The sequence below is a fragment of the Thermobia domestica genome, chromosome 18 (genome assembly GCF_964235325.1).
Source record: "Thermobia domestica chromosome 18, izTheDome1.hap1.1, whole genome shotgun sequence".
NCBI classification, from domain to species: Eukaryota; Metazoa; Arthropoda; class Insecta; order Zygentoma; family Lepismatidae; genus Thermobia; species Thermobia domestica.
This window is the reverse complement of record NC_137471.1, coordinates 121,799,766-121,823,793: the sequence shown is the minus strand read 5'-3', so window position 1 is coordinate 121,823,793 and position 24,028 is coordinate 121,799,766. Positions and strand designations below refer to the sequence as shown.

The 24,028-nt window shown below is 35.4% G+C and overlaps 1 protein-coding gene across 1 annotated transcript; it reads right to left on the bottom strand.

Moving 5' to 3' along the window:
- Positions 1–4,479: 4,479 nt before the first annotated feature.
- LOC145675873 (uncharacterized) lies at positions 4,480–19,113 on the bottom strand. Its single transcript, XM_081746651.1, has 2 exons — positions 18,293–19,113; positions 4,480–9,506 (listed from the first exon to the last, which is right to left on the bottom strand). The coding sequence occupies exons 1-2, from the start codon at positions 18,655–18,657 to the stop codon at positions 8,456–8,458; spliced, it is 1,416 nt and encodes a 471-aa protein (XP_081602777.1). The 5' UTR covers positions 18,658–19,113; the 3' UTR covers positions 4,480–8,455.
- Positions 19,114–24,028: the final 4,915 nt, after the last annotated feature.

The window sequence follows — 24,028 nt, the reverse complement described above, 5'->3', positions numbered from 1 at the left end:
TTTTGAAAAGGCGGTAGATGTGTGTCCGTAGGAATGCCTGCGTCTGTCTTTATTCGTGAAGGCAATAAATCAAGCAATTTTTGTACTAGTATTACCATTTCTTCTATCTACTACATAATATTACGCAACTCTATCATACAGGGCATAGTGTTTCATTTCAGTATTCTCCCCATTAAATTGATCACTTGTGACTATAAATATCTATATATTAAAATGCTAGGTTTATATGTTTGTGTGCAAAGAACAGTTTATATGTTTGTCTCCAATCCTTTTGACAATGAGATCTCGAAAACCACAAGAGCTAGAATCGTGCCATTTTTGTTGGTCGATTCCAAATTTTGTGTAGATTGGCCCAGTTCCAACTGAATATTTAAAAAACGTTGCCATAATTTCTTTAATACATTTTTTAGGATACACTGGAAGTTTTGACATTTTAAAAAATAATACATTCTCTAAGTTATACACTCCAACACAACATGTTTGTATACAGTGGTTGTATATTTCTCAGGCGTTTGTTTCATGACCATTTGATAATGAAAATCGAAGATAACTATTTGTCGAGTGAAGGAGAATCTTTAATATTTAGAATGTTTTGCTAATGAACACCATATATCACTGGCATTGTAATAAATTGTGTATGTAATGTATTTGCTTATTACATACTGCATGCAAGAAGAAAGAAAGCACTGATCATACATGAATTAGAAATTCCAACCAGAAGTAGGCTCAATCTTGCAAACGGTGCGAGATATTGAAAAAATCTCTCCTTTGTGGTACCCCTTGCCGATTTTTATCAAGACGTCTTTCATTTGTGTTTATAAGGGGAAATGTAAAGATGTTGTGAGGAATGACAAGGAGATTCATGCTCATATGTGAATGATGCGCTGTGTAGAGAGTGCAGGTTAAGCTAGTCTAATTAAAATAAATCCAGGTTCTGAAAATCTATTGATAATAAGGAAGGTAATTGTATTCGAAACAACTAGAGATTTACAGAAGATTGAATATTGAATCGAAGGAAAAACATGTTTTTAAGCGTAACTAATAATAATAATAATAATAATAATAATAATAATAATAATAATAATAATAACAAAGTACCGTTATAACAAAAATCCCAACTGGGTTTTGATGAAAGTTCAAACTGGATTTTAAAAAAATGAAATGAAATCTTTGCGTTTTACGTTCCACGGTTATGCCGGTTAGGCTAAAGGAGACGGTGATGATGAGAGATGAGTGAAATGGTGGAATGAAGAAAGTGGGAGGAAACGGGAGAACCCCGAGAAAACCCACGAGCACGATGTTTGTCCACCACCAAACTGGATTTAAGTAGAAGCTCAAAGGTAGTTCTTGATGAAAACGGAAGCCAATTTTGATTGAAAACTAAGCCGATTTGAAGATCTAAAACATATGTAGATTCTCAAGGAACCAATACCGGCTTCGGTAAACATCGCAATGGTTTTAGTGAAAACTAAAACTCAAAACTGCTCTGGAAAACACATAAAACTATCTGTGGAAAGGAAATGGGTTCCGGAGAACAACGAAAAACTACTCTGGTAAGAAATAAAACCAGTTTTGGAAAAACTGATACAGGTTTTGATTAAAAACTGAACCGGCTTTGAAGAAAACCGAAATCGGTTTCAGTAAAAAACCGTACCGGTTTTTGAAGAATACAAAAACCGGTTTCGATGAAAACCGAACCGGAAATGAAGAAAACAGAAACCGGGTTCTCAAGAAAACCGATACCGTTTTTTGGAGAAAACCGGTTTCGCTGAAAACTTTTTTGAAAAACCGGTTTAGGTTTTTCTAAAAACCGGAAACCGAACAACTGGTTTCTGTGCCCACCACTAGTATATACTGTATGTGTGTGTCGTCTTTTTAAGCGTATGAGTAATTGTATGTTTATCTGTTTATTTTCTTTATGTGTATTTATATATATTTATAATATTATTTAATGATTTATGCCAATTATTTGTTAGTTTAGATTAGTTGTGCTAAGATCGTCCTTTTGATGTGTGTGTGTAATTTACAACAGATAGGAAGCCTCGGTATAGGGAAATACGAATTAGAATACTTGAAGGGGATTGGCTGCTGCCAGGAGCCAATCAGAAGCAAGATATCTCAGCTCTTGTGTGTGTATATAAGTCTGCACGTTTCTCATGTATCTCATAGTGTCTGATGGAGCCAAAATGTTAGTTGTCGAAACTGTAACACGTATGTAATATTTTTTTGTGAATATATTTTTTCGCTCAGCAAATACTTTGTTTGTGTTTAAGTATATACAAAGCAAAGTTTCTACTTATGGAATATATTACATGTGTAAGGATAAAATAGTATTGTAACGCCGGTAGTGGCGCATCGAGCCGGAAGCTTCTTATCGTGTGGAATGAGTTGATAGCCGGTAAATTTGCAATTAAGTTTCGGAGTGAGATGCGTTTTACTGATAAGTAATGTGTCAAATTGTTCCTCGTGTAATAGCTGTTAAAATATGAGTTCATGAGGTAAGTACAAAAGAATGTTGAGAAATAGAAATAAGTCATAGTCAAATAACTAGATACATGATCACTATGAAGTTAAATAGTTGTTTCGGTTGGAGGTACATGAAAGTTCACGTACGAACTACTGTAGGTGTCATGAAAATCGAAGTGAAGAATGTTGCGAGCTGCGTGCTGAACGTGTTTTAATATTAATGGTTGTGCCAAAAATGAACGTTTTGAAGAGTGTGGGTGACAAATGCTAATAGTTTATGCATATAAAGAAATTGATTAGTTTTTCGAAGTCTCACCTTTTCGACTTTGAACATAATGAGTCAATAGTGGTACTACTAGTTTCGGCCTGAATTCTTCTGGAGCAAGCCGAGACTTGCACTTGTAGCTGTATGTCGGAATGTCGGAGGCGGGAATTGATACCAAGTGTTGTAGATTGGAACTTGTTACAGATTCGGACAGTTTTCATAGGAAGAGGAAAAGTGTGCACCTCTTTGTAGGATAACAGGTTCATAAGTTGCACCTGTTAGTAGGATGTACGTTGTATTCTTGACAGCGTTTACCTGGGAGAGGAATTGGTCGTAATGAGCAGGATTGTTCAAATCGGCGTCTCTTCTTGAAAATTAAGATTTGTTTATGCAAAAGGTCGTTGATAGTATCCTGTGATGTTCTCACAATTCGAACTATGTATGTTGGTCCCTGATTGTTCCGAATACGGATGCATTTTTAAAGGTGTATCCCACTTCAGAAAGTTCAGCCTATATATCAAGTGTTATAGATAGAGGGGCCCCTCGTACTACTATTGACATGGAATGTGGCTGAGGTTGCTAGTGTCGGATGTTGTTGAGAGAAGTTAAAGTTGCAGTTTTACTGAACATTTCGGAACTGGATTGTCACGAATTATTTTGCGAAGTTAGCGACTGTGATTTAATGATGAATCCATTTTTTTGTTTCTACCATTTGCGAAATATCTTTGCGTTGACGATACTGGAGAAGTTAGAGAAGTAAAACCTTCGAACTAAAGTACTTTGGATTGTAGTTTTTCTGTAGCAAGCTGTAGACAGGCTGCAGAGTAGGATAAGCTGGTTGGAGTCAGAGTCGGAGCTCGAGATGCTATGTGCATTTGTATGCTTCTTAAATGGTGTGAAGTCGTTGATGATGCTTGGTGGTTGCCACTGATTGGAGAACGTGAACTCTGGGATTTTGGTTCAGTGTATGCTCTGTCTCTTCGATTTCTCCGCATCTCGTTTATCTCCAAACGAATAAACGAAATGAAATTTTGAGTTTTACGTCCCACGGATATTCCGGCTAGGCTAAGGGAGGCAGTGATGATGAGCAATGAATGAAATTGTGGAATGAACAAAGTAGAAGAAAACCCAAGCACACGGTGTTTGTCCACCACAAAGTTAACTTGGCGGGAGCAGGGTTTGGACCCGAGACCCCATGCATCAGAGGTAAACGCTTTACAACTGAGCCACCCCGGCAATTTTATCTTCAAAGGATGTATGAAAGACTTTCCATCGTCAATTATCATATGCGGTAAAATAACCGAACTGAAACAGTATCCAAAACTATGAGATGAGAACAGGATAAGAGTGAAAATGATCATAATAATGATCAGAAATTATACTACTTGTGTACTCCAGCCAATTTACGCTCGTGAAAACTCTCAATTTCTTGCAACCTGTCGTCTGTTAATGAATTAGCATCTCTGTGCGCCCACACGAGTGCAATAAACAGAGTCTAAAGTTGGCAGCTACGCCTCACTACATGTGCGCCTGCTGAGAAAGTATGTGAATGCAACACGTTTTACCGGCAAACCAAAGTGGCTAGCAACCTATGAGAAGGTTACGCCCTCTGTAACATGAGTGATGGAAAAGAATTTATTTACAAAGTGTAAGTGGAGATCTGTGCTCTATCAAAATTTTACAATTATACGGTATAACAACTAACAAAAATTCAAAAAGAAAAAGAAAAATTTTGGTCCTTTGGTATGGAACTTTGATCCTTAGCATTATAATGTAAGTAAACATATATAACACAACTTAATATAGACAGATTGATTCAATATAAATACAATACAATTTGAGAAAATAAAAAATGTGTAAAGGGATAACGAGGATGGAGAATGAGGGGAGGTGCGAAGCACAAGTTAACACATGTGTATTGGTAATCAGACAAATGAATGTGTCTTTTGCGTAGGGTCATCTTTGTGATGATGGGAACCGGAGAAGCCAAACTGAGCAGAAAGTGATTACTGTGCAGGATATGATGGATGAAAGAGTGGAAGATGCTAATGAATAACATAATCAGATATAACCTTTAGCCCTAGATTAGCCCCAATTCGTGACTTTTTTGAATTATTTGTAAACAACTGCAACAACAGTTTTCTTAATTGGTATGTTAGGAACTTTGGGTGAGACACTTGTCGGTTTCCGGGGAAGATGTGAATTTCGTATTTATATACCTAAAAGACCTCCAAAATATGGAATTAAAATTTTTATTCTTGTTGGTGAAACATTATACTACATAATAAATATAGAAGTGTATGTGAGGACACAACCAGAAGGCCCGTTCCAGATAGATAACAAACCTGAGGAATTACTGAAGAGATTGTGTCAACAGATTCATGGTTCATCTTGCAAAGAGACCTGTTTACAATAATCGGTTTACAAGCTGCAATTTGGTTAAATAAATGGAATGAGATAGTAAGTTAACAATTATAGGGACAATTCGTAAAAACAAGAAAGAGTTGCCTTCGGGTTTGTGAATGCCAAACGGAGGAAAGAATACAGTAGTGTATTTGGTTTTCATTAGAACTGCACCATTGGTTCGTATGCATCTAAGAAAAATCTGTGTTTAGTGCTGATCTCGAGTTTGCACAATCACGTCAAATTAGGTGAGAATACCAGATATCGTCACATTTTACAACGATACTAAAGGTGGGGTGGACATACTAGACCAGATACCTACTGAATATAACGAAGAAAGAAACACTACACGATGGCAAATAACGTGATTTTATCAATTCTAAAATGTAGAACCGACTAATAGAAATGTTATACATTCAGCGAACACAGCAAGGTTTTTCGGATTGACTCTAGAAGATGCTCCTGTACCTCCTCAAGTAGGAAAACGAGGACGATGTTACATGTATAAACACAGTAAGGGCATATATTTTGCCAAAAGTGCTGTAAGTGGATTTGCCTAAGTCACGCAAAAATTATCTGTGGAGACTGCTGCAGAATTGAAACGTGAATATAGCGCTATTAGGAGAAATCCTGGTTTACTTCTTTCTAGTTAATAAATATTTTATTTTCAGTACCGGTATTTAAGCAATAAAATACTCACATACTTTTCGAACTTAATTTTAACACGAAAGATAATGCCTCAATAAAAATGTACAGTTTCGCTTAAAGCGTATCCACTGTCTGGTGTTTGTATTTAATATTGTAAATATAATACAAATTTAAATCCTAGTTCACATCTTATCAGACAAAAATGTTCCTGAGTCCAGGAGGCAAAATGTTACCATTCATAATTTTTTTTCACCTTACCACTATACGGTTAAGAACAATGAATCTCATGAGGGTAAAGTGTACTGACAGAGCGTAAACCTTAGGGGCAAGGAGTATGTTGATAGCGATTTGGTGTGGGGTCTAGTGAGGTAGTATATATTGCATGAAGAAAGGGTGATGAGTTTGGAAGCATTTGTTGATATAGGTGAGATTTACTTTTTCGATATAGTACTGTAATATGGACAAGTTATGCATTGGTATAGCTCCGGAGTGGGACTAGGTAATCGGACAATGAAAGGTATGTGGAAAACTTTTTGTTAGAGGGTCAACAGTTTTTTTTTCTTTAGATTTTGAATAATGAAGCTATCCATACTGTAAATCTGTGTTAAGTTTGGCAGTAACAAATATTTGTATGTACTTAGGATCGCCTATGCATAAAATATAAAAAGAGGGCATCAAACCGCAGAAAAGTTCGAGCTACTGCTTCGGGAAAATTATTTGTGCTATCTCTATGCTTTATCATTTCCATTGTGAACCCAGTAGTAAGGCTACGGCTAGAGTCTCCGTTTGACGGTTGGAGATGTAGTGAAATATCGTTATCATTTATTGGTAGAGAACACTCAATTAAAATAATTTACAATGTTCAACTTAGATGGCAAGAAAAGAGTGAGAGTGACTTGGACAACGTGATCCCACGCTAGAGAAGTGTGCCAAATCAGATGTTTTATATTCTGGGTTTAATGTGGTGATGTACAGTAGAATGCTGCTCAAAAGTGCAGTGAACAGAAAACCACCTTTAAACTATACTACTTAAATGTACAAAGTGTTACAAACAATTTTACAGACTGTGCCGTAAATATGGCTGTTTATTGGTGAGCGAAACATGTCTGAAAATATCGATAAGGAACAGAGGAATGTCGTTTCTCAACCAATTCTCTACATAGAAATAAGACCGCAAGACCATAAAGGTGAATTGTTTGTAGTATTAAAATTAATGGGGCAGCAGAGCACAGAATGATCTCGTACGTGAATGTGAAACTATTTGAGCAGAGGTAAGTCTGTCCAGAAACAATCTTCGTCAGGTGTTTCTGCAGACCATATAGGAACAGTGCTCAAAGTTTATTTGAAAGATGCCACGAATCATTTCCAGATGTTGTCAGGTGACAAAGTTGCTAATTTTGATGACTATAACTTGAGCTTAGATATGGATCTACAGTAAACATGGGATAACGTCAAAAAACAAATGACATCCCTTTGTCAAATATTCTACTCAAGCACTCAATTTGGGATAGTACAATTTTCATAGCACGCGTAAAAATAACAGCTTAGATTATATCATCTCTATTCCTCCATCAGAATGCGACATCTCACATAAACTCTTCTCACGTGTGAGATTTTTGTCCTTTGTGGATTATCATTAACTTTGCAATACGTGAACCTTGAGTAAATGCCCTGCTAAGCTCTTTGCATCTCTTTGGTGATTGACTTGTGTTCAACTGGATTTTAAGGTCTGAGCGTAGACTATATCGGCTTCCACACCTCTCACGTGTAAGGTTTTGATCCTGTGTGGCTCAGCACGTATGAACGTTGAATAAATTCTATTCCAGGATTTTTGCAAGGTGATATTTTGCTACTGTGTGGATTTACATGAGCGTACCTAATTTCGATAGTCGATTAAATGCCTCACCACACTCTTGGCATGTGTGATGTTTTACTCCTGTTTGGACTAACATGTGTCTAGCCAAACATAAACGTACATCAAATGACACACCACACTCAGGGCATATTAATGAAAATTCTAATGCATATTAACATGCGTAGCCGGAGTTGAACTTCGATTAAACTTCTAACCACACTCTTAGCATACGTGACCTTTTTTCTTCTATGGATTAACATGCGTGTAACCAAACTTAAACGATATTTAAATTCGCCACCACACTCGTAGCATGTGATATTTTGTTCCTGTGTGGATTAACATGTGTGCAGCCAAACATGAAGCTTGATTAAATTTGTTATCATACTCTCGGCACATGTGAGGTTTTTTCCAGTGTAGATGAACATGTGTTTAGCCAAATGCGAACGTTGAGTAAATGCCTTACCACACTCTTGGCACATGTAAGGTTTTCCCCTGTGTGGATTAACATGTGTGTAGCCAAAGTTGAACGTCGAGCAATTACCTTACCACTCTCTTAGCACGTGTAAATTTTTCCCCTGTGTGGTTTAACATGTGTGTAGTCAAACTAGAACGTTCAGTAAATGCCTGACCACACTCTTGGCACGTGTGAGGTTTTTCTCCTGTCTGAATTAACATGTGTTTAGCCAAAGTCGAACGTAGAGTAAATGCTTACCACACTCTTGGTATCAGTGAATTTTTTCTCCTTTGTGGATTAACATGCATTTGGCCAGAATTGAACGTACATTAAATTGCTTTCCACATTCTTGGCACGTGTGAGGCTATTCACCTGCGTGGATTAGCATGTGTTTAGCCAAATATGAACGTCGATTAAATGCCTTACCACACTCTTGGCACGTGTGAGGTTTTTGACCTGTGTGCATTATCATGAGTGTAGCCAAATTTGAACGTCGATTAAATGCCTTACCACACTCTTCGCACATGTGAGGTTTTTCTCCTGTGTGAATTACCATGTGTGTAGCCAAAGCCGAAGTTTGATTAAATGCCTTACCACACTCTTGGCACGTGTGAGGTTTTTCTCCTGTGTGGGTTAACATGTGTGTAGCCAAATGTGAACGTCGATTAAATGCCTTACCACATTCTTGGCATGTGTAAATTTTTTCTCCTGTGTGGATTAACATGTGTTTGGCCAGACTTGTACGTAGATTAAATTGCTTACCACACTCTTGGCACGTGTGAGGATTTTCTCCTGTGTGGATTAGCATGTGTGTAGTTAAAGTTGAACGTCGATTAAATGCCTTACCACACTCTTGGCACGTGTGAGGTTTTTCTGCTGTGTGAATTAACATGTGTGTAGCCAAATTTGAACGTCGATTAAATGCCTTACCACACTCTTGGCACAGGTGAGGTTTTTCTCCTGTGTGAATTAACATGTGTGTAGCCAAAGTCGAAGGTTGATTAAATGCCTTACCACACTCTTGGCACGTGTGAGTTTTTTCTCCTGTGTGGATTAACATGTGTGTAGCCAAAATTGAAAGTCGATTGAACGCCTTACCACACTCTTGGCACGTGTGAGGTTTTTCTCCTGTGTGAATTACCATGTGTGCAGACAAAGTTGAACGTTGATTAAATGCCTTACCACACTCTTGGCACGTGTGAGGTTTTTCTCCTGTGTGGATTAACATGTGTGTAGCCAAATTTGAACGTCGATTAAATGCCTTACCACACTCTTGGCATGTGTAAACTTTTTCTCCTGTTTGGATTATTATGTGTGTAGCCAAAGTTGAACGTTCCTCATAGGAATGAGAAATTGCATTATTTAATGTAATAAACGTATTCCCTTCTCCGTGGAAAGCAAAGATGTTATCGCGCCTGTAACAAATTCAACAAAGAATATAATGTAAATGGAGATAATGATTAAGTAGCACGAAAACATGTAATAATTCGTTATATTACATGATAAAGTTACGCTATATTACATGTTTTATTGCAGTAAATATTCTAGAAATATGAAATGGAGTACCATATCACTATTGTCTCAAAATAAGTGGCTGTGGTTCGCTTCACTATATCAAATTAAACTATGATTTATATCGTGGCGGACATAAGTCTATGACTAGGTATTGTCGGCTGCCTTGACACAAATGCACAGTATGAGAATTAAATCTGTCTGACCTGTAGTTTCGTGTGGAGAAAAAACCAACTTGCGATCCAAAGGTTTAAGAACAACTCAACGTATTAATAGAAACGGTACCCAAGATCATTCACTTATGTCATCATAAGAGGAACATGAAAGGCGTTTTTAAACGAATTAAAAAATTACATACAACTTTCCAAGCTGAGGTAGGGAAAGTTAGAGTAAGAAGACTAAAGGCGAATCATTTACAGCGTTGTGATCGTGGTCCAGTGGTGTAGGGGCTTGACCAGAAATCTCGAGGTTCTTCGATCGAATAGACGTCAAGCATTTTTTTTTTAACTTTAGGAATTTTGATGGAAATAGATCGGCGATAACACACGCTTCATTACATTCAAATATTTGAATACTCATTTGTTTCAGCACTTAACTATGAAATTTTCAGGAATAATACTAATAATAATAACAATTATCTCAAAGAATATTTAAAAATTAAAAACTTATTATCGCTCAGGTCGTACCTTTACAAGCAGAAACGTGATATTAGGCAAAAAAAAAAAAATATTTCGGTTTTGTGTAATGTTACCCATGAAAAGACGAATTTCTCATCTCGATTCTAAAACAAACCAAACAAAATCGAGATGAAACATTTTAATTCGAGACGGGACAAGGTTAACAAACTATAGTCATGCTTTGGAGATGAGAATCGAGATGAGAACAAAACTATCGTAAACATTTCTCATCTTATCTCGATTCTCGAAATAGTGCATGCCACTCTTTAAGCAACAATTGCTCTGTATACTGAATCTTATACATCATTTTGTTAGTTTGGATTTCAGAGCTCACTGAATTATGGTATGTGTATATATTTTTGTAGCAAAGCTTTTATAATTACATGTGCAAACTTCACAAGTTAGTTTATTACAAGCTTTAGTTTTCAATTATATTCAGTTCTTTTTTTTAGTTATTTTCCTGAAAACGTACAGTGGAATATATTCTACACGAAATATTAGCGGAAATCTTTCGTTTAAATTTGAGTAGCTGTAGAGGTGTCTCATGAAGGTACGGAAATCCCTTTCCCGAAACCCCTTCGACATCTTCTGTAGCTTAGCCAGCATAACCATTACTTAAAAACAAATTTAATTACGGCTCTTGTGAGTTCAGAATCCCTACTTTCTACACGAAAATTACCTCGAAACTTTCCGTTATAACATTTAACTTTCCTTTATAACATTTAGCTACTTGTAGGGAAACTTTCCGTTATAACATGTAGCTAGTTGTAGAAAAGTATCGAGAGGGTATGTGCTGTTGGTCCTGACACTTTTCTCCAATAACGACTATTTTGTAACTTATGGGTTACGCTACGGGTTATTTTACAGGCTTTAATACAATGTGTCCTCATACGGAATTTGTTACCTATACTATTATTATTATTATTATTATTATTACTGAATATTAGAGACCTTAATATTACGTCCCACTGCCGTAGGAAAGCTGGGATAAATGCAATAAACAAGTGACAAATCTTGGGAAAAAGACGAAAATCAATGTGAAAGTTACGATTATATTTATAAGAATCTAACAACTACGAAAAAACACGATTTCAACCACACGGGGACCGTTTTCCGGATTAAATTATAGTAATCTTCTTACAACTCCTTTTACAATACCATTAGTTATACAGATAACGTGTTGAGTTTTGAATCTGATTAGCCTAGTGTCGACAGTCAATTTCCATCAGATCCTCGGCGAGCGCAATTAATTAAATATAAAGCAGAGGGATAGATAAAAAGAAGTAAGTAATGTAGATTTTCATGAAAGTTAAGTAAATATGTTTTGACCTTGAGAGCAACAGAGAGATTAATGTATCTCATAAAAAATTTCTTGTTGATTTTTAATTCTATGTAGATGTGAGTGGATAGCAAACAGCTGATTGAGTATACACACACACATACATGTTTTACACTGTGCACCTTCATGTGCATTTATGAATAACAGAAAATGTTTTAATACTAATACACAATAACACACTGAGCAAGGCTATGTGATAATATGTAAAAAAAAAAAAAAACAGTATCACGTGACAGTTTCAACACAATAACTGTGCAAACAAACACAGAACATATAGAAAATGTTTCGGAAAGCAGGAATTAAGACGTACAGGAAAAGAAGAAGCAGAATAATTGAACTAGTCAGAAGAACAAAGAGAAAAGCAATAGCGAACAATGATCAAGGGGGAGTAATATATAGAGTAGGATGCGAGGAGTGTAACAAAATTTACAAAGGAGAAACAAAGGATGCAAAAAAAGGATTAAACAGCACTAGGATGATGTAAGATTGAAAATGGACAACAATGCGATAGACAAGCATCAGAAAGAAACAAACCACAGGATAGGGTGGGAAGGAGCAGAGGTAATAGAAGTAGAGAACAGAACTTTGGTAAGAAAATGGAAGGAAGACAGAGAGATTATGAAAGCAGGAGGCAAGGTGATGAACTGGAATGCAGGATTCTCGATAAATAAGGAGTGGGAGAAGATTCTGCTTAAAAAAGAAGGAATAAAAAGGAAGAAGAAAGAAAGAGAAACAAAATAACGAGGAAAATAAGGATAATTAGAGGACAGAACGCATCCAGCGGAAAAAAGTAAACCTTTAATTGGACACGTGTGCAGGTAAAAAGTGAAAGTGAAAGCCAGACAAGTGTTACTTTTTAAAAGGGCGGAACCTCATTAAAATTGATCTCCGGAAAGTATATATAAGTAATGACCAACTCCCAGCAGCCAGAAGGAGTGGAAGCCTGATGAAGACACAGTTATTGTGTAGAAACTGTCACGTGATACTGTTTATCAAATATTGTCACATGGCCTTGCAGAGTGTGTTATTGTGTATTAGTACAAAATGGAATCAAGGCCTGATAGAATAGTTAGAGAAAATATTTTATATATGGTACTAGTTTATATCTGTGTTAATTTTATATTGAAGCACTTCGCAAAGTGAAACCTGAGTTGTGAAAAGAAGGATTGGTTGTTAATGGTCGTAATATCAAAATTCTTAGTGTCTCATATTTTAAGTGCATGTTTCTTATTTTCTTATTAAACTCAGTTATTTATATTTTTGTACTTTAAATTAGTTGCACGTAATTCATATCAATATGGAGCTAGTGTTTTAGAACAATTTCTAGCAATGTTGACAGAGGAAATAGAGAAACAATTAGAAACCATTGCTCAAAAATGGTAATGAATATTGGATGTCTAGGTCAAAAAATAGATGAATCAGTAGGTGAACTTCAACAGCCTGTAACAGAAACGACTTGGGAGCGTAGGAAAGAGAGAATTGAATGCCAAAGCAGACAGCTTACGTAATAATATCAAAATAGCCAATAACTCCTTAACTGAAGTACGCTCTCAATTAGTTAACGTGGCCAATCATGTTGATTCAGTAACTGCTGAGTTTAAAAATAGTGTAGCGGAATGAAAGAAAGGTCTCACTGTGTTCTCTGAATACATGCGAACGGCAAAGTTTGAGTGTACGCAAACCAACAAAATAAAAAAGCGCAAGGCGGAAAAGAAACCGTAGATACTCTTGAATTCCAGCCGGCCCACGTTGTGAAAAATATGTGCCAAATAAACCAGAAAGTCGATTACAGTCAGGAAAAGGAAACATGCAGTGTAGAGATAGCGAAAAAGGAACAATCGTAACGTGTACCTGTAGACAATTGTTTCTAATGTAATTGTTTTGCCGGCAAGGGATACGGATGTTTTACACATGATAAGCGGTAGCGTTGAGGTTGCGCGTATCCACCCTCTCGAAAAAGCCAGGGAAGGCTTGAGAGTTCAATTGATGACTTTGTGTGATAACGAAGTTACAGTGTTGTCGGTTTTGTGTCGGAAGCAAATGGTTTTGCGCGACTTAAAAAATTCAAATTTGTCTTTGTAACAGTGTATGTCTAACGTAAGTCGCATTTTAGTGCTGCAAATCCATTCCGACATTATGAGCTTTGAGTATTGTAGAAGGAAACGACTTCAAATTCACAATAGACCCGCCAAGCGAAATGTGTTTTACGTAGTGAACGTTTCGTAAATAGTATATGTACGGTCGGAAATGTTTACCGTAAACAAGAGTAAAAGTAACACTTCCAATAAAGCACACGCAGTCGAAAGTATATTTCTGTTATAAAACCGAAATGTAACACCAAGGTTAAGAAGAAAATAAGATGGCCAATGATACCCAGTTGAGTTTTCGTAATACATTATTAACGTAAACTCGATTTCGAGGAGCATAATCAGTAGAATTAAAATGAGCAGACGTGATCATATCAGTACATCAGATGCAACATTTATTAATTTTCAGTTGACGAAATGTTTGAATTTTCAAGCTAGTACTTCACTATTGCGAAATTGCAAAGAGCGAAAAATTAAGTGCAGTGCTAATCAAAATGTAGACAAGTTGATTGCTCCTGATGATAACAATGATCGTGGACCTCCACGTACAGCGTATTCTCAGCACGCACAACCACACATTAGGCGTGCAGTAGGAAATAAGTTGAGAATAAAAGGAAAGTGCCTTGGTAAGCGTAATTTGGAACGAACTAAACTCGGTCAAAGACGAACAACATGCAAATTAAAGTCGAGCTGTAGGCGAGGTTATTTCGAGTCAAACATGCGGAAGAAGCATACATCGTCTCCGAAGAGCACTAAAAAGCTTACGCGAAAACACGTACGAACATTGTATAGTAAACTACATGGCAAAATATAGTTAAGTAAGCGCAAACCTAAAAAGAAATTTATGACAGGTATCGCAATGCAGCGTAAATCCAAACGTCGTAAAGGAAGGCGTGTCATTGCGTGGAAATTTATTAAATACGCTGTTAAAAGGAGGAAAGTTCCGCAAATTAAACAAACTAACTGAAAAAATACACGTAAACGTGCTAAATTACAGCTTACAAGCTTAACCGGCAAAGATGGAAAATTAAAATCGTGCACAAAAAAAGCGTGAACATCACCCAAACTCGGGCTAAACCCCGGAAGACATGAGAAATCAGAAATACCAAATTTGAACTTTTAAACTTTTAGAGAAAGAAAAAGGATTATTGTTTATTTATTTGATTATTTACCCGAATTTCGAAGGTTACTTTTCAGAATCGAAGTGTGTGCCCACCGCCACTGACGCACCAGTCAAAGAAACCATCAATATCGCTCTACAATCAGGTACGTTCACTTAGATGTCATGTTTTATGGTTTCCTTACAGGTTTTGGAGATGAAAGATGAATGTGGAAAGGAGAGGAAGGACAGAATTGGAAATTTTAAACAGGTAATTGATTTAGAACGCGATTTCGGACTTTGAAATTGTAATAATACCACACCACTTTTGAAAAGTATGGCTATCCCGTTTTTGATGCGGACTTTCAATATCGAATTCCTGTTAGGATGTTTAAGTTTTGTATTTTTTTTTTCTTAGGGTCTTTTCAGTTTTGGGAACCATAATTCATAATAAAATTTTATTATCAAATCTTGTTTTGAGCTTTTAATCATTCTCCTATATGTTTATATTAACATTTAGCTGTCCGCATACAATCAAGCATTTAGAGACATGTTAGGCAATTAGAGATAATTACGAACATAATTAGAGAAGTACTAGTAATAACTGCAATTAATCATAAAGTTAAAATTTTGGGTAATTAAAAAAATGTGCTCTTCAGATAGTAAATTTATCATCTGATGTTGTAATTGTATAATGGGAAAATATGCGAAATTTGTAATGTAAGATTAAGTCGCTGTCAAAATACTGTAAGTTAAACAGAATTTAGTTTAATATTGAAAGTAATTGATAATAACCTTGAATTTGATAAAGTTGCTCGTTGATTTGTTCGTCGTTCGATATATATATATGCAGTTTACTATGAAAAGTCAGTGTGGATTCAATGTGACTAATGATATCTGAAGTTAATTGACTTCAGAGAAAGTGATATTATAAGTTAAGAAGAGTTGAAAGTTAAAATATAATTCATCCCCTAGGGACATCACTACTTTTGTTATAAAATTAAAGTGATGAAACCAGTGCGACGCCTAGTTGGGTCCCAGCTAATGTGCAGATTCGGCAATTGACTAAAATTTCAAAATTTTGTTCTTCTTTTAATGTGTGGCATAATTAGAGAAAAGTATAATAGTAATAAAATTGATTTTCGGATTTTAGATTTTGATATAATAATGTTTTGATTTGGATTTATAGAAAATAATTAGAGTTTTGATTTGGATTTAGAGAAAGTAAATTAAATGTTATTCTTTTTGATTTTTGAAAATAACTCTTGTTTTCTTGTGCCGGGAATCATAAACCGATCTCGAGAAAAAGAAAAAGGGAAGCCCGATTACGATTCCCCGGTACCCTTTACTACGATAAACACCGGATACTATGATGTATCGATAGTACGGAGTGCCTACGTCAGTTAGGCAGTATATGGTAAAATTAAGGTTTATGTTATGAGAACATATTAAGATATCTACGTACGCGTAGGCCCCGAACAACAATAATGTTTAATGAACAAGTTAATATTACTGTTATCTTGTGTTTCACTATTGTGACAAATGCTCTCGGATGTGACTTTATTCTGGATAAAGATAAGTGCAATTGCTAATAAGCCACACATAAATATTAGGTAGCGCTCTTTAAAAAGTTACATTTGTAAACCTACCAATTTTGTAGGTACGAGCGGGCCTGAAGTAATACTAATGATTAAAAAATTGATGAATTGAAATGTGGGGCTGTATCTTTAAATCTCCTCCCAGGGTGTATTTCTTGTCGTCCTTTTCATTATATTTATTTTCTTAAAATGCCTCCTCAAGGCCTGAATGTTGACAGCCCAATTGGGCTTGGGAAATTAACCCTGATTTGTCATAACTTGAATGCCGAAGGCATGCAACTAGGGTGGTATGTAAGGTCTTAGGGTAGAGGCGATTCATTCGAATCGTCAGGGATTCTGCAAGCTTCAACTGTAAGAGATTGTCAGCACCGTTAGTTTTAGGATCCAATTCATTAATCTATATTTTTTATGAATGACTTACAACCTGTGTTGTCAACTAATGACGCACAGAATGGCGCTCCGTATTGCTTCAACGCCATTTAACTCATTTATTTGTATTAAAATGTTCAAACGGTTATTAGTTACGTTGTATAATATAACAAAACAGACTTAACATTGACGGAAATTTTTTTAAAATTTGGCGGTCTTTACAATGACTGCTTTCCATACCACTACAACAAACCCTGCCTGTAATTAGAACTGATGCTGACCCCCAACATTAACACCAAAATAAAGTTACATGTTCTATCGTAGGGGGTAGGTTAAACTTCGTGTATACAGTTCATGGTTTTACCGACGGAGGACTGTGAAACTCTCTTCATATTTTGTGGGAAGTAATGCCCGATGTGCAAAGTAACCGCTTGTCAAGGTAGCTAGTAGCCACTGTAAGCGAAATGAAGTATCAAAATTTAGTGTGGCAAACCATAACGCGGAACTATGAAAATGTTTGGGAATGAAGGGATCCATATAATTAAGAAGTTACGTCCCTAATGTATTGTGTTACTTTGGAACAGAAATATACAAGCAAAGAAAGCATTTCAGGATGCTATAAGATACTTAGGAACGTACAAGAATATATTCAACACGTAAGACATGTAAGTCATCCTAAATACAGAATTTTGCGCTATCCTTGTTTACCCACATTCTGCGTAATGCCCTAATCTGCATAGCAATCTTATTTTTACCGGCCATCTAGCACAATCTTATTTTACATGCTGGTTAGCGTTGTTTTTAAAATAATTCATATATCATGTACGTTCACTAAGCCCCTAAAGTGATCCCATATTGAGAAATGCAGGTCCATACCCTAAAAAAGATTCCTGGGAATGTAAAAAGTCGACTTCCTTGAAAAAATGAGTGCAGCTATGAAATGGACTGATGTATGGACCTCTACAAATATTGAACATCCATTGTTGGTTAAAATATTCTTTCTCTTGTATTTTACTTATGTCTTTCGAATCCCACCGGAAAAATCAAGCTAGACCCATTTGAACTAACTCCTAAATAAAATCACAAACGTCCATAGTTTATGTTCGAATATAATACATTACAGGTTTACATTTGTAAAATTTTAGGATAATTACTATTCTCACGATTTGTTATTTTACATAAGTCTCTATATAAATAAAACAATATCGTCGAGCACCCATAGTTTAAATATGTCCAACAATTAGTGAGAAATGTGTAACCAATAATAAAGAAATAATCAAGATATGAACTACATAAGAATTATATGGGTGGTATCAATCTTATTATTATTTTTATTTGGTATACAGCTAGTTTATGTGTGCCATGCCATTTCCAAATTGTAGGTTACTAACTTACGTTCATGATATCTCCCATACCTAAATATTTCTCGTGAAGTATTGCTTTTAACCAAGAAAGTTTCAAAACATATATAACCGTATTATCAATCTGAGCCAAATAGTATATGAAAAATTGAACATTACCTTTCTGGCCGAACTGAATTTAAACTTTTTGTTGTTAATTGTTGGGGGTCATTAGAGTACGACGCGCAAGTCTCCTGAACAGCTATTTTTTTTAGTGTTTCTATATTACTTTCAAATGCAGGTTCTTCTTCTACTGCTAATACTGATTTCACTCTATCAACGTTTAGTTCCACATCCAAAGAGCACCTAGCTGTATCCTTGTCAATTGTTTCCTCTCCTTCCGTTGTAGATAATATTAACTTTTTGCTGTCAGTCATAAGTTCGTATGTCCACGCTTTCCCTTCAAGTGGATCTTCATGAGGTAAGTCATAAGCAATTTCTTCTTTGCACATGAATTCCGACTTAACAGATGCCTCACCAGCCATTGTGAATTGAAATATGATAAGAATTTAATACTGTTCTTATACTCCCCTTATATTTAACGTTGCCAGTGTTAATCAAATGATTTACAAGGACAATCACATAAGCAACTTTATGTTTCCAATCTCCTTCTGCTGCGGTAGCTTAATTCCTCAGCCACGATCGCTCTCTCGGCAATTGATTGTTTGTTTGTAGTAAGCATCAGAAAAGTTTTGCATAGTATCATTATCACTGTATTGAACAAGAATATCGGCAATTTAGAAAGGTAATTAAACGTGTAAAATGTAAAGATTAGAATAGTTGAAAAATGATAAAAAGTAACAAGATGTGTACAAAGTCATAAAACAGATAGAAAGTAGTAGGTATGATAAAGAGAAAATAATTGAAAAAAGAAGTGTCGCAATCGGGAAAAAGGCAAATTTCAGGTTTGTTCAGGTTCAAGGTATTTTCCTTCCTTCTCTTCGGAATTTGTTTCCTGAAAAAAAGAAAAAAAAGAGAAAGCAAGTACTGCTCTTTTTTCACTTAAAGTTTTCCATTTTCTTTTTCCATCAAAATTCAAGAAGTACTTTGTTTTTTTTTTCTATTTCTTTCTCACTTAGTTACCTTCCATTTACATTAAAGCCTAGCCTCCAAGCTAATTTAACCGAATTTCCTTCCTTTTTCATTTCGTCGATCCATTTCCATTTTTCCCTGATTTTTAGGGTTTCTTCACATTTTAACAATAAGTGTTCAAATGTTTCATCTTCTTTTAAACATAATTGACAGTTTTCGTTCACTTCTTTAAATTTTTTCAATCTTACCCCTGTTTCAAGGCCCCCTGACCTGGCTTTGAAATGTAAAATGGTTCGTAAATCTTTGTTCATATAATTTATTTTCTCGTAAGGCCTTTTATATGTGTATATTCCTTTCAAACTGCTCTTCTTTGCAACTTCTTCATAACGCTTTTCCTACGCTTTCTCATTAATTGTTTCTTCTGTGATTTTTAGCAGAGAAGTATGGTACAATAGGAAAAGGTCAGAATAAGGAGAGAAGTTCGAACGGATAAAGGGGGCTGAAGGCCAAGTACAACAGAACAAGAGGTAGAGAAAAGTGAGGAGTGTAAAATGACTGGGAAAAAGTGTAGAAAATAGAAAAGAATGTATGAATGTGTAAAGGGAAAAAAGTGTGTAAGTGTAGTAAATATGTATAGAAAACTCCACACAACTCTCGTCATCACAGGACACACAAAGCACGATGCACTCGCCATAACGGCCACTCTACACGATATTTCAGGGATACTCTCCCGGCAATTATAGAAGGTACTTGCAATCAAATATACGATCAGGTTTTAATATGATACAGAATAATTGCTTATTGAAAAAATTAGTACTTCTTCTTCTTCTTCACAAATATCAAGCTCGATCTAACAAAGACCATTGAAAATTTATAATGTGTTTAAAGCCACTGTTGTATACTTGTTGAAGGCATGAGTTACCAATGACTATATATTATTATAAATAATAATAATAATAATAATAATAATAATAATAATAATAATGATATGCGTAACAATAAACGAAAAGTGGTTGGTGTGTTTTCTTTGTACTTTTGTTTTGATATCATTATTGTTTTCCACCGTAAATTAATTTGCGCTAGTTATTTTTTTCGTTTATTGTATTTGTAAAATGTTAACTTTTACCAATGTCAACTCATTCAAGAGTAGTGATAGGCAGTGGGAATATTTCCGGTGGAAAGGAAAATGAAAAAAAGGGGAATATTCCCGGGTTGTTCTCTTGCATATCAATTTCCGTGAAAGAATTTATTCCCATTTTTTATTTTATTTTCCAAATTATAAGAAAAGTATGACAAATTACTTTATATTCATCTATTATGATATACTTCTAGGTTTTAAACAAGTTGGAGGTTAAAAAAATTAAAATTCGTTGACTGTATTTTATATAACTAGTCATATGATTTTTTTCTAACAAGGGATATGTTTCGGTTAGAACGCGATGATCGGCATAAAACTAGGTATACATATACAGGACTAAGTACTGAACACTGAATGATAAGTCATTCACGTGTAAAACTCGTTTTCCGCCGACAACGCCACCTATCCTTCGAAACACTAGCAGTTAATATCCTCGTTATAGGTGCTGAGTGATGATCAGTCTGGCTGGTCAGTGTGTCGTAGTAAGTTCGAATTAGTGTTAGGTCAGTGTGGAAAAAATGGGGCGGGCAGCTGGCATTAACCTCCTTGATGTAAGTGAATTGTTAAAAGACAAACTAAGGCGCAGATTTAAGAATCAAATATCAGTTGGAGCAGAAGATGAGAGATTTGCAACACTTTGATGCAATTTAATTATCAATGAGTACGAAAATGAATTAGAAATGATCATACATACATCGACACTCGTCAGAGATGATAAAGAAAACTGGGGAAGCCTTATTTGCACACCTCCTGGTGTATGTATCGAAATCGAAAAGAATCGATCTTCGTCGACACTGAAATTTGCGATGTTGCCAAGTGTACTGTTAATAACATCGCAACCACGTAAACTTAAATTATGGAGAAGGACCTTCAAGTACCGATACCTGCTTACTTAGAAGGTATAGAAGATATTAAAGACTACAAGAACTTTTACACCGGGTACTTGAGTGAAGAAGGATACGATAAATTTTTCAACAGATTAAAGTCGTTTGGCTTCTCATATGCTGTAAGAGATTCGAAGAAGAATGATACTTGATACAGGGGCAAACCCTCCCCTAAAGGGGCAAAAATGTAGAAAAAAACGAGATAATTTCTATTAAAAGCTAATTATTTTGAGTTATTTCTCCTGCAAGAGTTTTCTGCTTGTGTAAACGTACTTCGGGGATTGTGGGCTATTGGTTGTGACAAATCGGACAAAAACGTCGCCAGAAAATTTAAAAAAATGAACTCGTCTTAACGTAACGTATTTCTATAGAGCTTTAATTTTCACCACAAGATGGCTTTTTTATATAGATCTGTTTTGAATGGGCGTGTTGAGATAAGCATAGAGAGTCTGCGCTCTACATTTCTTTACTTGAATAGATGGCGAGTTGTACATGTACTGCAAACTATACACGGTATAGATAACGGCTTTATGAGAAAATGCTCGAATCAAAGTAAGATCTTTGTTGTAGTCTGATCTATAGGTTTTGAAGTGGGCTTTATTGTTTTTTGTTTTTGTTTTGTTTTACCTGAAATAAAATACTTTTTCGGAGGAAAACTTCACCAACCCTATTTCTGAAACTAACACATCTATTTTACTGAGGCCAGTTAAACATATGGTGGATCAAATAGGCCAACTCTTCCTGGAAAGAATGTTTGAAACAAAATTATGTTTATTAATATCCAACAAACGGCGGAATAGTTTAGAATGGGAACTGATCTATCTAAAGCAACAGGGAGGGTAACAAATCGAAACCGCAGAATAATACTATCGTATAACTCGAAACATACCTCGTTACAAACCAACCAAAAAGACGGTTTGTTTGTGATAGTTTCCGTCCTTTTTAGAATTATAGGTTTAAGCGTAATTCTTTGAAAACCGAGGAAACTATTCAGTATTCTTATCAAAATCTTTTTTTTATTAGAGATGCAAGGGCTCGAAAAAAAACGGCTTTTTTGGAAAAAACTCGGTTTTTTCTGCTTCGCTTTTTTGCTTGGGAAATTTTGGACTTTTTTCAATATTCTGCTTCAAATTGATAAAGCAGACTTTGTTTCGCTTCTCTATAACACAAAAAGTCATTTAATTAGTGGTTGATACCGATAATAATATAAAACCTCGAAAATAAACCATGAATTTCGAAAAGATATTTTAAACAATTTTACTTCAACACTTTTACATTATGAATTCCAAAGGATTAACCAATGTATATAATAAAAAAAAAAACTCGTATATACAAAAGGAATCAGAGTTGGCAAGAACCATGGTTGTTTCTGAAAATGCCAAAAACCCGTTTTTGGGGGGCAGTTTAAACCAGGCTTTTTTGGGGTTTAAACCAGTTTTTTTATTTAGATATTTTGCTTTATGTATTTATATTACATATTCACAGAAATAAGTTTGTTTTGCCTTGGTGTTATTATGCAACAACGGGGTTATGCTGGAAGAGGTGCCATAAGCTTAAAGAAGTCCGGTCAGTAAATTTCTTAAATTGAGAAACTCCCGCCCTAGCCATCGGGAAAATACCGTCATTATTTTAAATGTAAAACAATAACAGGAAATTGCTTTCCATGTAAAATTTAAAGGTCAACGTATTATAATCAGTATGCTAAAACTGAGGTATTAAATTACAAATTTAGTATGTAGATATCATTGAAAGTCCAATCCAAGCTAATGTTGGAAGCTACGTAGGAAATCGATAAATTTTTACTAATTTCAATCAATATATTCAAGCAACCTTGGCTTCTTTATAGAACAACAGGCATGCAGAAATATATAATTCGGTTTCGTTTCGTATGTTTAGGCTTAACATCCTTATGTAATACCGAGGTTAAAAAGGAGAAGACTTTCGCTTAAAGTGACATCCGAACCGCTACTTGGTTTACACATGAAAGAAGGGTTGTGGTTCGACCGAAAATTGAACATGGAACACTTTGATTAAAATGTGAAAAGGAAATAAGACTAATGCAGATGACATGTGAAAACGTCACCATGAAGTTCACACGATTCGCATATTTGTTCTTTTTATTTTATTTGGTTTAAACCAGTTATTAAAAAAAACAGCTGGTGTAAACGAGCCAACCCTAAAAGTAAAAACTTCTTTTAAAAAATATACAAATAACTAGCAAAATTGTATGTAGTATTTTTACTTCAAAATATTCCATACTCTCTCTTTGTAACAAAATAAAATTAAAATAAAACATAAGAGAAATACTTAGATTTATATGATACAATTAAAGGCTGCACATCTGGAACTTTTGGTTCTGTATATTCTTAAAATTCTACAGTTAAGTTTTTTATATCCACCATCAAGGGCGCCCATCAGGAAGGACGCTCACTCCCCTAGAGGAAAATGTGCTTCAGAATATCGAAAATCCAATAGAATTTTTACATTAGTTACAGCAAAATTTGAAACTATTTTTGAAACGTCGCTTATACTTGCCCCCTCCCCCATGGAAACCACAACATGGGCGCCCTTGACCACCATCACGGTTTACCCAGTTCTCAAGTTTTCTGAATTTTAACAAGAGGGATTCAACATATCATTACGGAACTCCCCCCCCCCAAAAAAAAAGGACTACGGAATATATTTAAGTTAAGCTAAATACAACTGCACAACAAACATGACTGAGTGGTTGGCTTTTGCGCTTCTATCGGGAAGCCCGGGATTTAACCCAGCATTCGACCATTCTGGCAAAGCTTTCCTTTT